General features: G+C 43.7%; 1 protein-coding gene across 2 annotated transcripts in view; it reads right to left on the bottom strand.

The window, feature by feature from the left end:
* The window catches only part of HEMK1 (HemK methyltransferase 1, mitochondrial release factors N(5)-glutamine), a 32,383-nt gene that overhangs the window by 2,774 nt on the left and 15,405 nt on the right, over positions 1-14,204 (bottom strand). Inside the window, exons 5-9 of one of the 2 annotated variants that reach the window (XM_082321587.1) lie at positions 9,628-9,780; positions 7,525-7,589; positions 4,028-4,077; positions 2,536-2,641; positions 1,448-1,543 (exon numbers count right to left, since the gene is read on the bottom strand). In XM_082321587.1, coding sequence (XP_082177713.1) covers positions 1,448-1,543; positions 2,536-2,641; positions 4,028-4,077; positions 7,525-7,589; positions 9,628-9,780 — 470 coding nt within the window. Of the gene's footprint in view, positions 1-1,447; positions 1,544-2,535; positions 2,642-3,178; positions 3,377-4,027; positions 4,078-7,524; positions 7,590-9,627; positions 9,781-14,204 lie in introns of those variants that run through there. The other variant, XR_014229185.1, reaches the window with a different exon arrangement.

The following is a 14,204-nucleotide window of genomic DNA, read 5'->3' as shown; positions in this document are numbered from 1 at the left end:
GAATGAAGTCTTATGATGCAAATGCCTCAACACTGAGCACTGGACTGGCAGCATGAAGTTCCTCTTTCTATAAGCAGGGTGACATTAAATCCCAGTAGCAAGAGTCATAAAGTACAAGTTCGTACACACATTTTCCCACAGTAAATGTCTCCATAAATCAGTTTTGAAAACACCACCAGCATTGAGACCTACACAGAGGACTGTACAAAGGAGAGTGCAGCAGCGATAAGGGAACTAATCAGACAACCTCAGTTAGCGCACCAGGACTAGATGGGGACACTGCAGGGCTATTTCCATCTCTGCTGCAGCCGGGCTTTATGACACCGGCCCATTTCTGAGTCTCTACTCCTGCAACCAGGGAGAACCACCCTATCTTACAGGCATGCGGAGACGACGGAACTGGTTACAGCCTGTGACAGCACAGCAAGATACAAGTTTAACAGGCAAAGAACAGAGGCCAAGCTCCAATCATACGCTCTCCTGAGAATTCCTAAAATGTCCCACACTGAATACTCCCTATAAATTCACCAAACTAACTACAGGCTGGGTGTGGATCTCATTCCTGACCTTAAAAAACTTCCACTCCTCAATGGGGGCTCCACCATATAAAACAAGCAAAAAGGGAAGGAAAAAAAATAATCCTAACAAACAACCCCACGGGACCAATCCCTGTTGCTGGGAAGTTCTGAGGAGCATCTTCTGCTCTTGTGGTCATGCAAAGCATGAGGAATGAATTCTTCTACATGCAGCATGCCTCTCAACATTCCTGTTCCTCTTCTCAAAACAGCAGATTTTTCAATGGTGTCTATTATGCTGGTAAAATGTCAGGAATTTTCAACAGGATATGCGAATGCCATGGCACAACAGACTTTTGGGTATCAGCATGTTGATCTTTAAGCACAAAATGGATCCCACATGACAGAGAATAGGAACAACCAGTCTTGAGTACTAACCATGGAGAAATTTAACATTTAAGAAACTATCCCTGGCTGATCTTCTTTCTCCTGGGATATTCAGCATTGTGTCCTAGCACAATAAACAAGTTTCCCCTAATTAAAGGGTGGGAGGGAAGTAGAGATCTACATCCATTCTCACAGAGTTCTATATTGCTTCTCCTTCAATCTGTTATTCTGCTTAGAAAGCTTCCTTTTTTTTTTGCACTCTCTCTTTCATGTTCTTTTTGTTGCTGCTTTGACCTTTAAAGATTCTCACTTCACTAATGACTATGAAACACCACCACTGGTCAAGGAAGTCTCATATCCCCTTATTAACCAATTTCAAGCTAATTTTACTTATATATATGACATTTTTTAAACTGCTATTATTAGATGGGGGGCGTGGACACATTTTTGCAACTACTTTCCCTCTGTACCTTCCTGTATGAAAACAGACGTTATAAAAGTGAATGGACAAAAGACATGAAACTCAAACAGAGAACAGTGCTTACCCAGAATCCTTCAGAAGAGAAGGAGCCAGAGACAGAATTGTTTTGATGACTCTCATCCCATCATCTCCCCCATCCAGTGCAACAAGGTCCTCATAGCTGGAGTGTGGGAATAAGAAGACATTAACAGCAATTCATGTGGCACGAGCCATGCCCTTGAGGACGCATTGCCCCACACTCCACGGAGAACAGTGCACCTAACGCACCTGAACTCCAGTACTCCTAGAGCAGGTGACAGCACTCACAGCTTTTATGTAAAATACAGAGAGTAAGAAGGTAGCTGCCACTAGGCTGAGGAACTCCACATTGAGCACAAGCAAATAACATCCCCTCAACTCTTCCTGAAAATTACGAGCCAACTGCAGCCAGGATCACACAGTTGCAACACGCGGATCTGTTCTCTCTGTGGTAGCTGGGCAGGGAGAGACTGGGTTGTACAGCAAAGGATCACTTGCTTTATTTCAGCCATGCCAACAACCAGGTTGGACTGCCTTCCAACCTAGCAGAGCAAATTACGATGTAGGAAGCTCAGCTTTCAGAATCTGCTCTAGTGCACATCTTGTACAGAGGTGGGTGCAGGACTTCGTCCTGACAGTCAATTCTGAGGAAGAACCAGCACACACAAAGTAGTTCCACATCCCAAAAGAGTTTACTCATGTTTGTGTAGGTTTGTTTGCTTAAGACAAGTATTAGGATGAAAATGGGTTGCAGCATTTCCACACAAGTTTTTTTTCCATCACAAAAAGCTATTCAGATGACTTATACTTTCTTTCATAAACTCACACCAATTATTTAAAAAAAAAAGTCTAACACGAAAAATGTTCTGAAACAGTTTTGGATTGGAAACTTATTAATTTCAAAGTGTGTGCTTTTTCCATTTCTATAAATATTTAAAATACTTTGATACTGTTTCAGACCTGTAAGCAGTATCAAAGTAACACTGTATTATTATATACCATATAAACATACCTACACTATGTACATGTATACTGCATTTGCATGTTTTGCATGCAATTGTGTGTAGTACCAGGAAGCAGATAGAAAACCTTGCTTCAAGGAACAAGAGAAGAAAAATCTGTTTATCTGATTACCGGAGGATTTCGGTATCCAAGGAAGCCATGTCTTCATGGAAGACATATGGGGGGTTACTGACTATGAAGTCTATGGGGCCCCAGAGTTGCAGCTGCTCAGCAGAACCTAGAAAGGAAAAAGAATCACAACCAGCTCTCAACCATAGCAATCTTCCCTATAAGCTTAGTGTCAAAATCCTATCCAGGAAATCGTCTCTCCAGACACATGCCCATGTGTGTTTGGCTCTGCTTTTCTCTGATAAAACTTTATCCCATTTCTTTTTGGGATAGCCTGGCCTACTCGCTCTCCCACCTTGAATGCAAGAGTGGTACAAAGCTAAGCACAGGCAAAGTAGCATTTTTTCATGTCAACAGCCCCGCTTAGCGAAACATGTTACAAAGCAGAGGACCTTGAGGGTCTGGAGCTCTGTGCCCATCTGGATCTAAAGCAACAACCAGAACTTGACAGAGCCCACAAAGACCTAAGTGGGAGCTTAGACTAGCTGTCAGGATGCATATCCTTCCTCTTATCAGAGCTGCAGAAGGACCTCTAATGAGCAAAAGAGCCAGGTCCTCTCAGCAGTATCAATCATCTAATGGTTTGCTCTTCTGCAGACAAGGTTCAGCTCGCTAAACTCACGCTACTGTCCGGACTGACACATACCAGCCGTGAAGCAGACATCCTGTAGCCATGTGAGTGTGGCACTGTCCTCAGGTCAGCCTCTTGGCACAGGGCTTACCCATGCAGGTGCAATGCCAACAGAGCTACACAGCTTTTGGACTGGAGCTGACCGGCTTACTGCTGTTTGGTGTGGGCAGCACAAACTCAGATTTGCAGATAGAAGACTGTGCAGATCTACCCCTAAGAGGTAGTACAGTATCAAAAACAATAGTGTCAGAAAGGTGCACTAATGAATCTACAATGCTGGAGCTCCTGGATCCACAGCTCCTGGCTAAGAAACAGCTGAGCATGTATCTACCCAACTGGATAAGCCTCACCAAATGGCAGTTTTAACTGGTTTCAGCCGGGGTTTTCAGCTGGAGTCTGGGGAAGACAACAGGTATCCTTCCCTGGTTCAGTTCACCTAATTTCAGGTGAGCAAGGCTGGGCATTTAATCTAAGCTAAATATCTGGGCTCCTTCTAACATCAATGGGGAGACAGACACATACATGTTTATCTAAAGCATGGAATGAATTACACTCTGTATATATTTGCCTCTCCCCAGTAACACTAAAGAGCACCCGGACTACCAGCTCAGGCACCTAAACCCAGGAACAATTCACCTTCTGATGTAGTCAGGGACTTCTCTCAGCTGATCATCTGGCCTGGAAATCTCTGAAGGGAAAAGCTTCACTGGCTCACTTCTTACTGACCTTTTTCTCTATTAACTTCAACACCCTCCTGGCACCTGCATCCCAAGGGGGTCCCTTAGCTGTCTCTCATGCCTGTCTCCCCCCAACAAAGTAAAAAGGGAGAAAGAAAAAGGGGATTATAACAGTGAAAAGAGTTACTGTATGAAACATCATGGTGGAGGATGTGGATCCTCTCCTGGAGTTGCAGCCTGTAAAATTCCAGATGCAAGAACAGAAAGAAGAAAGATTAGGAGGCATGTTTGTGTGGATTCCTGAACAGCATATTCTATAAACAGATCATTAAATATCGCATCTCTTACCTGATACACAAATATCCTACCCCACTGACTGCGGTTGGATTCCTCTTAAGCCACAAGGGAAGTTTAGGATCTGCTCTTTGCCCGAACACATTCAAAGCAAAGAGCACACTGTGCACCCATAGTGATTCCAGGGTGCAGCTCCTGTGCACCCAAAACCTGTATGCATCACCCCTTGCCATACATACATCAGTATTCCCCCACTCTGCTGCATATTAACTACACCTCCAAGGCCTCCCCCAGGTAAGCTCACCATCCCTGAAAAAAACACCCAAAAAAACCCACAACAAAATCATCTGCTTCAAATATGTAAACCTGCTATTGTAACTGGAGACAACATGCTCATGTTTGCCACATTCTTTCTCCCACCTCCTTGATAATCTAGGTCTTAACAGTGTTCTGGCATCTGAGTGTATTTTCTAGGCATCTTTGGATCTCATCTCACATGCCAATGTTAAGGTGACGAGATGTTACTGCACACTACTGGGAGGCTAGCACATACAGTGCAGCAGAACCCGTGCCAGACACAGAGCTAAGAAAAGGGAATCCTTTATGGACAGCTCATGCACAGACTGTACGGTAGAATGTATTTAAAATACACAGTAGGATCTCAGATGCTAGTTTCTAACTCATGATCTTTCTTGCCCCTGACATCTCTGTGCACATTAATTGAGAAACATGTCACGGCCAGTGCCTTTTATCTGCAGCCAGACGTCCCCAGGGTGCTCACACCAGCAGAACCCCTGAAGGCACTAGAAGACACAAACACCTCTCCTTCACCTGTGACAAGTGAGCAAGTAAGCATGCTGGCTTGCTATTTTTAAGAAACAGGTCTATAAACACATTGGTATTTCCTAGGGAGAAATATTGGCCAAAATTCTGATCTGACTCACTGCACTAATCCAAGGTAGAACAGCCTTGAGACTGCCAGACTGCCACTGCATGGTGCTCCAGTCTGTCACAACCTGGCATGATCCGTCCCTTGCTCCCAGCTTGCTACAGAATGTGCTCCCTGCCAGGGCAAAACAGTTGAGATAGTGATCCCCTTAAACCTTAGGAATCCTGAGCGAAGTTCTCTTGATGCTCCTGGGACAGGAAAGAGAGGCCAGCCTGAAAGTAGCCTTGGTGCTTGGTGACAGCCTGACACTACAGGAGAGGGTCACAGAAACAGAGAGCTTGAGACAGCAAGGAAAGAACAGAACCTCTGATTTCTCAGCTACATGGTCTACCCACCAAAATACCTCTCTTCTCACCAGGTTTGCCTCGGGCTTTTGTGAAGACATTTGAGCAACGTCAGAAGAAGCACTTTGAAAAGTCAGAAAGACAAGGCTGGGCAAGAGCTGATGGTGGAGAAAGACTCCAAGCCTTCCACAGGAGATGCCATTCCCTGACCAGCAGCAGCACATTGTGGCAGAGAGTCTGCCCTGTCCCCTAACTCCTGTCCTCTATGCAGTCAATGTCTAGGGAAGACAAAACTGCCCAGCTCTTCCCAGCATGTTCTCTCCTCCCACGACAGACCCACTGCAGTGGCAGAGTTTTCCTCCCAGCTCTTCAGTGTAACACCTCAGGGCTACCCAATGGGGTTCATAGAGCATGCTGCAACAAAGGCCTTATACCCAAGTCCTACTCACCTTTGCTGATGGGCCTGTGGTAGTGCCCTGTCAGCATAGACAGGCATCAAGAAAGGGAGGAGTCCTACATCTGTTTGCAATGTGCCCAGATGGGCCACCTGGCACCGGGATTGATCTAGTGAGAGCAAGACTCACCTAAGCACCTAGAGAACACAGCTGTGATAAGGGAGCTCTGAAAAGAAGGCAGGAACCAAGCTGGCTTCAGTCAAGCAGTAACACAGCTTATCCTACTGGCTTCTCTCCCAAGAGCTACAGGGCGCCATGCCATGGACAAGGACACAATGAAAATATCCATGGAGAAATATGAGGTTCTCTGGCACTGCATTTACACTCCCTCAGCAACTCTTGAGCCAACAAGCAATGTTAATAACAAGACTATTTTTTCCAGATGCCAGAGCAATAATCTACCAAGGAGGCAACGATCTGGCCTGCTTTTATTACATCTATGAAAAATTGCAACAGAACTTGGTTTGACACTGGCACATCAGAAGGAAATCTCTGCTCCCCACTCCCTATAACTGGACTAGGAGGCAAAGGGTAATAGTGAGGTGACAAGTTTGGGAAGGGCTCGTTCCTACACATCACTTCAGACTCACATAAGAACTGGGACCGGGTTGCAAGAAGTGAGGAGATGCAGCTCAGTGCAGCCAGAAACAGAAGTACCTGTCTCTGCAGCCCCAGTGCTGGCAGCAGTTTGGGAAAAAAGGGTATGTGGGCCCTGTGGACAGAAATGTCAGTTAATGAGCACCACTTAAGACTCACAACTGTACCTCCATAAGAGATAGCAATAGGAATCCTTTCTGAGAGTGCTCTAATTAATGCCTAGGGCCCAGCGGTTTCTGAGGATATGAATACGCACTGGAGCTCTGTGCCTTTTACAATGTCTACAGAGACTGGGATTGTGGACTCAAAAGTATACTGAGATTCTAGCTCTGGTAGCAACACTCCAGAGTAACCTGGGTTAAGAAGAACCAGCGGAGGAAGCGGGGCCACTAGGAAGGACAAGGTCAACCTGATACAGAGCTGTTCTGACTTCAGGTACAAGATGCTTGACTCATTGCAGGGGGGGTTGGACTAGATGACTTTTAAAGGTCCCTTCCAACCCAAACTATTCTATGATTCAGCAGCTCTGAACATCCAGCCACAGCACAGGTGTTGTGCAAACAGCACGGGACCCAACAGCACCATTCTCACCAAACCCAAGACTGCAAGTAGCACATCAGAGTGAAGGTGCTATTTGAATGTGCAAACTTATATCTAGAGGAGCAATGACAGAAACAAGCACAGCAATAACGACACAGGGAGCCAGAGAGAGAAAGGTTCAGGCTATACTTGTCCTTAACCTCCTCAGTGACATAAGCATTCTTACTACCTGCTGCCTTGAGTTTTCCAAGTTCACAGAAAGGGATAAGAGTAGTTACCATGAAACACTTTGAAAATCCTTGAAAGACAGACAACATTTAAGTACTATTGTTTTATTTATGCTGCTGTCTTTGCAAAGCGCGTTCACAAGTCAAAGGAAAAAAATACTGTAGTGAATATAAGCATTTTTTTTTCTGAATTCTTGCACGCTTCAGGAGCTCAACCTAGGGAAACATTCCCTGTCTCCAGTGGTGATAAACATGAACCACATGCCCAAATACTGAGGGCTCTTGGTCTTTCTCAAACAACAATCTATTAAAAAAATCGGTAATACGTGGGCTTATACCTATGTGCATTCTCCCTCGTGAGATCCACAGCAGCCTTCTCTTTATCCACAGCTATCACCCGGCTCTGGGACAGAAAAAACAACAAAACCCAAGTATTATTACAACATCAAGGTTCCTGAGCAGACATGATCTGCCAAAAGGGACATGCAAGATAAGAACTGACAATTCACTGTTCACTCTTGGCTCCTAAAAGGAATAGTTCATGAAGAATGCATCTCAGGGCACTGATGGGATCACGAGTCACTTCTAGTAAGGCCACTAACGTGACAGAAGGCACTCTGCAACACTGCCAGCAGCCTACCAAAATAGACAGGCTTCTGACCAAACCAACTCAGCTGACAACAATGGAATCACACTGACTCACATCACCTGATATGTTCATAGCTCCTAGTAGTGTGAGATTCAACACTCTGGCTAGCCTGGGGAAGACACAGGTTAAAGGAAGATCATGTCCTAGGCTTCTCCTCTCTAATGTGGACAGAATCCCTCCCAGCATTAACACAACCACTTGGATGGAGGTTCTAGCATTTTCCATCTGTTATGCAGACACCTTTTGCCTATTTACTACACTACAGTCCTTACACCACGTTCACTGCATGTACTGACTGTGCATACTTGACTGTGTGTCAAGTATTTGAGAGTCCTCCAGCGTAACATTAAGAGAGAGGACTACACAGTTAGAGATTTGTTTGACCTTCCATTCCACCTTACGAAAAGTGCAGGCAAAGGCCTGACTTGTTTTTGCCTTGCTTGATGTTTTTTAAACACAGATGTGGGTAAGTATTTACATAAAGAAAGCATGCTTAAAGACTTTGCATTTGGAGATGATGGTGTGATCAGCCATCGTTCGGAGAGGGATTAATTTCACAGCCTGAGACTAGCACCCACACACGTGAAGCTGACCCTTAAGGTGAAGGATACAGATGAATCCATAAGTGATAAATTGCTGCTGTTTTCTCAAAATCCCAGTGCCAAATTCCACCTCAAACACTAAAGGCACCACACAGAGTGTAAACTCCACTTAGCTGTCAGTGTGGCTACCACTAACTCTAATCAGTCAAGGCTCCTTTTTTCTCTGGGCACAGCAGTTTGTGTTGGTCAGCTGGGAAAGGACTGTTATCAGTTACACAGACAGACTGACACAGCTCTTTAAACTTAACAAGCAAGGAAAAGAGCAGGAAATCAGAGTAATTATACTTTGAAGTCATGAAGCTCAAGTATTAACCTTATCAGGTCACTGGGAGGAGGAACACAGGCATCAACCTCTAATTCTTACACATCAAGTCCTATACTTCTACAAGAGGAGGGGCTGGCCACAGCACTTCTCGTTCATGAGAAGGAACTGGCTGGTCTGCAATTCTGAGGAAAGAGGAATATTTTTCCCTTAACCACATGCGATGAGATCTTGGATTAATTTCTGTTTACCCATAGTATCTCAGTAAGCATGTTACATGCCAGAATAACCAGGGGCAAGAAGGGCTTTGGTCACCCAGATCTCAGTCCCCTTCCCACTCTTTTCACTCTGTTCAAAAGGTGTGGGTTGTTATTAGGGAACAGAAGACTTCAAAAAAGTGGTTTGGCAGTTGTGGTAGCGTGACATATGCTTGTCATATTGATCCCAAGTACTGACACTTCTGTGGTAATCCCTTCCCTGTATTCATTTAGTCTTCAGTCTCCTAGAGACAAGATCTTCTAATTCACAGCAAGGTGATTTTTAGAGATGACTGCCCCATAAATTTACCTAATAGAGTGTATGTCCATGCCTCAGTCCCTCTTGTCCTCAGCCCAGGATATTAGCTTAAACCAAGACCCACCAGTGCTTCAAGCTAAGGTGATTAATACTGAGCTGTGACAGCTAAAGAATGAGCACATTTGCTTCTTCCATTCTGACTACATCTCCACTACTCCTGCGGACAGCTGGGGAGAGTAATTCCTAAATATCCCTCTTCTACCCAGCATGAACTTATAGAGCCTGTCAGAGACCTTAGCTGCTGAAGTCCCATCAAAGAAGTTTGTCTGTGAAATCTCAATGAAGACTAGTAGAGTGGGATTGTCCTGTAACACAGGCATCTATTGTACCATCAACACTGAAAAAAGCTCACCTGTGGCAGTTTGCACAACAGACTCAGAGCAATTGCTCCAGAACCACAGCCAATCTCCAGGATCACAGGGGGAGAGACAGGAACTGGGAAGCAGAGGCCTGAATTCATCTCACATTTCCGAGATTCTTCCTCCACAACTAAAGAGACAAGATCCTAACAAAACAAACAAACAAAAAATTTCTAAGGGAGCTGTTTTGACTCACACCTCTGTGGTCTGGGGACTGGAGTTTAAATTTCTTGACTCTGTAGCCCAATGAAATGTATTTTTGTTGCTAATTTTTAAAACACAGATGGCAGCAATGGAACTGACACACCAGAATTCACTTCAGCTCCATCTCCCCCACAGGGTGCTTTGATTAACAACCAAATCCTCAGGATACAATTACCCACAGATCCTCTGAAATCTTCTAGCACTGTTGGGAAAAACAACAACCAAACAGCTGGAGCACATTATCTTCTGCAACACCATTTTATTTACTCCAAAATTCCAGCTTTCAGAATTTGTAAACTTCAAATTTTAAGATTTCTACACTCTCTCAGTATGGTATGTAATCTGGAGGCAGAGGTACAGCTCCTAACAGCATCTAAACCAACAATCCTACCTGCAGATGAAAAGCAAAGGCAATGAATTACTGAATGATCCAAATGAGCAGCTCCCGGCATGGATTTCAGATTATGGACTCCTACTACATTTTGTTGGTATAAAGTCACATGGAAAAGATTTTCATCCATGCTCCTGGATCTGTATGCATCTCTGCCATTGCCACCTCCTCCCTCCCATCAATCTCCTCTTTTTTAAATCCCTTCACAATTTCATATAAAATCCAACACAGCAGGAGAGGTCTCAAAGATATACAGTTCTAAGGTTTGTGAAAACGAGTGACTAGCTACAAGTTAAGTTTGGCAACCTTGCCTCAGCCAGGTATGCGAAGCCACACTGCAGTGCCCTACCCTGGTTACCAGGTCCTTATTGGCACTGCACTCATAAGGGAGTTTTGCTAACAGCCTCCAAAATCACATTATGTTCCTTGTTGCTGCTCTGGGATTCCTTGCCTAGACAACTATGGAGCAAAACATTCTTATAGGCTCCCAGCAGGACTGTGGGAAACCATTAGAGGGCTAGCAGAGCTCAGATAACAACAGGGCAAAGTAAACACCTTATCTACCCACTTTGTGCAAAAATGGCTTTTGCCTTTCAGCTAACAGCTCCAGATGAATCAGTTTGAAAATACTTCTGCAATGGAGACAGCCAGAGATTGTAACCACAGCTGGTTTGGGGAAGCAGGTGCTGATGATTCCAAGACCACAGAAGATGAGCCACCCAAAAAATTCTGCTCAGCCATTAAATCACTCTCTCAAACACCAGCCATTTCTGGTCACTTACAAATCTTTCCAGGAAATCTCTACAGCAACTCAGAAGAACCATCTGTCTCCAGGGTTGATCAGAGTAGCACAAGTTACTGATTTCAAACATCCAAATCTAACTTCCATACAGTAAAACTATTGTCAGCATTTATTAACTTCCTTAAGGTTTATCACTAGTAATTTCAAGCTCAGAGTTTTTAATGGAACTGCTACTTTACACATTCCACAGTGAAAGTATTTTTAGAGAGCTTGCCAAAGCTCCTATTTAAATACGAGTGATTTCAGTTTTTACCACATATATATTAAAAAAGGGATGTTGGCACTATTTAGGCATTGTATCCTACTTCCTGACTGACTTGCCTTGTTGTCTTGGTTATTTCATATACTTCTTACTGAGGCAAAGGCTAGTTCTCTTGTAATACACATTTATCACAATAGTTCCAAATTAAAAAATATTAAAAATAATGTGACAACCTGAAGAAATTACATTCTTTTCCAGACATCAGATTCTCACTACAATCAAAAAGTTCAATAATTATGAAAATAAATTCTTTTATGAAATAAATTCGTTTGGCAAGCAAAAAGAAGGTGTATTCTAACTGGCAAATTAGGAAAAAAAATTACTAGTACAGATTATTCGATGTTGAATTAAATTTGCAGTTACATGTGTATTAAAAGCAAGAAGTAAAGACAAAACAGAATGCACTGGAATAAGACATTTTGTAATTCTGCATTAACTGGCTGTGATACCACGGTCCTTTTCTTCACTTATAGCTTTCATGTGAAAACCACATTTCCCCAACATCTGCAACAGAATCAGGAAAACCTAGCAACCACAATACAGAGTATGATCAGTTAGCCCACTGCCATTGCCGCTAGGCTTCCTTTTCAGAAATTATGAATGATTAAGTTATCCAAAATTGTTTTGAAACAGTATTCTTCAGATTCTTCTCAGTATTTTTCATCTTTTAGCAAGCAATCCAGCCAAAATCTGTGTTTCTCCAAGCACACCATCATCTCCAAGATGTCACCACTGGAAATTGATAAATTACAGAACTTTGCAGAACATAGCAGAACCATTTTCAAATCTTGTCTTGCAAGAGGAAGTATTTCTGGCCATGCATTACAGTGTTCATACAAAGACTACAAAATACCCTGCAAGACAGACGTTCCCTGTCTCTGGTCAAGAATCTGACTAGAGCCACAGTGGGGGAAGAGGAACAAAGAGGCAGAAGGTGCTAAAAAGAGGTGCCAGTCCCAGACACACAGAAACTGGGACAACAGCAGATGGCCAAAGGCTGTGGTCTTTATTGCGTAGGATACCCCACACCTTCTCAGACTGAAGAGATTCAGAGCACAAGCACCTGCTAATATAATGCCATCATTGCTAAAAGCCATCTTAACCGTCACTTTGATCACTAGCTCTAAAGGTTGAGAGATGAAATTACAAAAATTCCACTGGGAAATAAGAAAAAACACTTTGGCAGCCTAGGTAATTAACCTTTGGAATATATTAGGTAAATTCTCCACAATCTAGCACCCTAAACTGAAATGGCAGGCTGTTCAAAAGGGCTTATTTTCATTCACACCATTTACAGGATTCAATACATCAAAGAGAGAAATCTCCTCCACTACAGAAAAATGCTATTTTGGGTACAACAAAGACTTGACAATCAGCATGCCTTTATAGTCTCTAAAACCAGGAAAATGAGTTAGCCTGCTCAGGTGCCTTGTCCCCGCAACATGCTGCGCACTTCAGTACCTTTAACACGTTTATCCTCACAACTCCCATTTTCCAAATGAGCAACTGTAAAACAGTGACTGACCCAAACTCATGAAGGAGGACTATGGCAGAGCAGAGCATTGAACTCTGCTCCAGAAGCCTCAGCTGCACCTTTCCAATGACACCACTTTAGACCATGGGAACTGATCCCCCAAACTCCAGTTAGGAACAGGCAGGTCTACAGTTGTGTGAGGGCAACTGACATCATCTAAACACACAGTGCTTGGCTGCTCTTGAATTGTCTTTTTGGTTTTACTGTTGTAGATAAAAAACTGTAAATATTAAAAAAAACCAAACCAAAGTGCTGTATTGAGGAGCAAGTAAAATTGTAAATTAAAAAAGTATCCTAGAAACGTGACCCAATTCCATATTGGCCCACAGCATGCTAAACACTGGATAGGATGAATGCTCAACTGTGGAGTTATTAAAATTCAAATTATTACAGTATGCATCATTATTGTCAGTAATAAAACAGCCTACACTAAAAATCCTGCTAACTAGTGCTACAGGTACTGGCAGAACTACTTTTATCCTGGAGCCTGGTGTACACATATGTGGGTATAAGTGTGATATTTGTGTCAGAGTGGGGAAATGGAACATTTTGAAGATCTTTTCTCCCCTAGTCTGTGCAAGAAGCTCCTTCCCCCAACAAAAGCCAGTTTTCGAAGGAGTGGAGGGACTGAATGGCAAACAGACAAAACCAGAGAGAAACTAAAATCCTCTCTTTGCTTTTGCTAGCAATTGTATCAAGGTAGAAGGGAACGAGGGTCCTGGACATGGCTTGGGCAGCCCCCACAACTCGGAGTTGTAGACATCTGCGTGCAAGGGCAGACTGCACATTTCATTCAACAGATGGGTGTACAGAGATGTTCAAGCAGCCAAGAGGAAAAGCAAGAAGTCACATGGAAAGGTGAACTCCGTAGCCGCTGCTGTCCCTTGCAGCAAATCGTACATGTGGCTAAAACTGCCCCACAGCTGTCCTCTCCCCCACAGCTTGCAGCATTCCAGTGTGCTCCACGGCCTTTTTGTCATCTGTTACAGGCAGACAGCGTGACAGTCAGGGCAATAGGCTAGGCTTAGCAACAGGGTCAGCTCACAGCTCTGCAGTTACTAGTGTGACTAAATCCCAGTCTCTCTGCATGTTGCAAACTCCCCTTACACAGCAATAACCAGTGAACTTCCCCTTCTCACCCACTTTGCAGAATTTTGTGCAAATAAATATTCAAGAAGATGTTAAGAGCATCAGCCACCTCTGAAAACTGTGCATTTATGAGGGCGGTAAGCTACATGCAAAGCAAAGTATCTGGAAGGGTTTTTACATTGCACACTGGGCTGGAGGTGATGCAGGCATCAATTGATGGGTTTTCAGGGACCTACATTCTGTTGCTTAGCACAAAAAAGCGTGGGGAGAAGGTATCTAGACCCTCTA

The sequence above is a fragment of the Platalea leucorodia genome, assembly GCF_965183815.1.
Source record: "Platalea leucorodia genome assembly, chromosome: 9".
Lineage (NCBI taxonomy): Eukaryota > Metazoa > Chordata > Aves > Pelecaniformes > Threskiornithidae > Platalea > Platalea leucorodia.
This window is presented reverse-complemented; position numbering and strand designations above follow the sequence as displayed.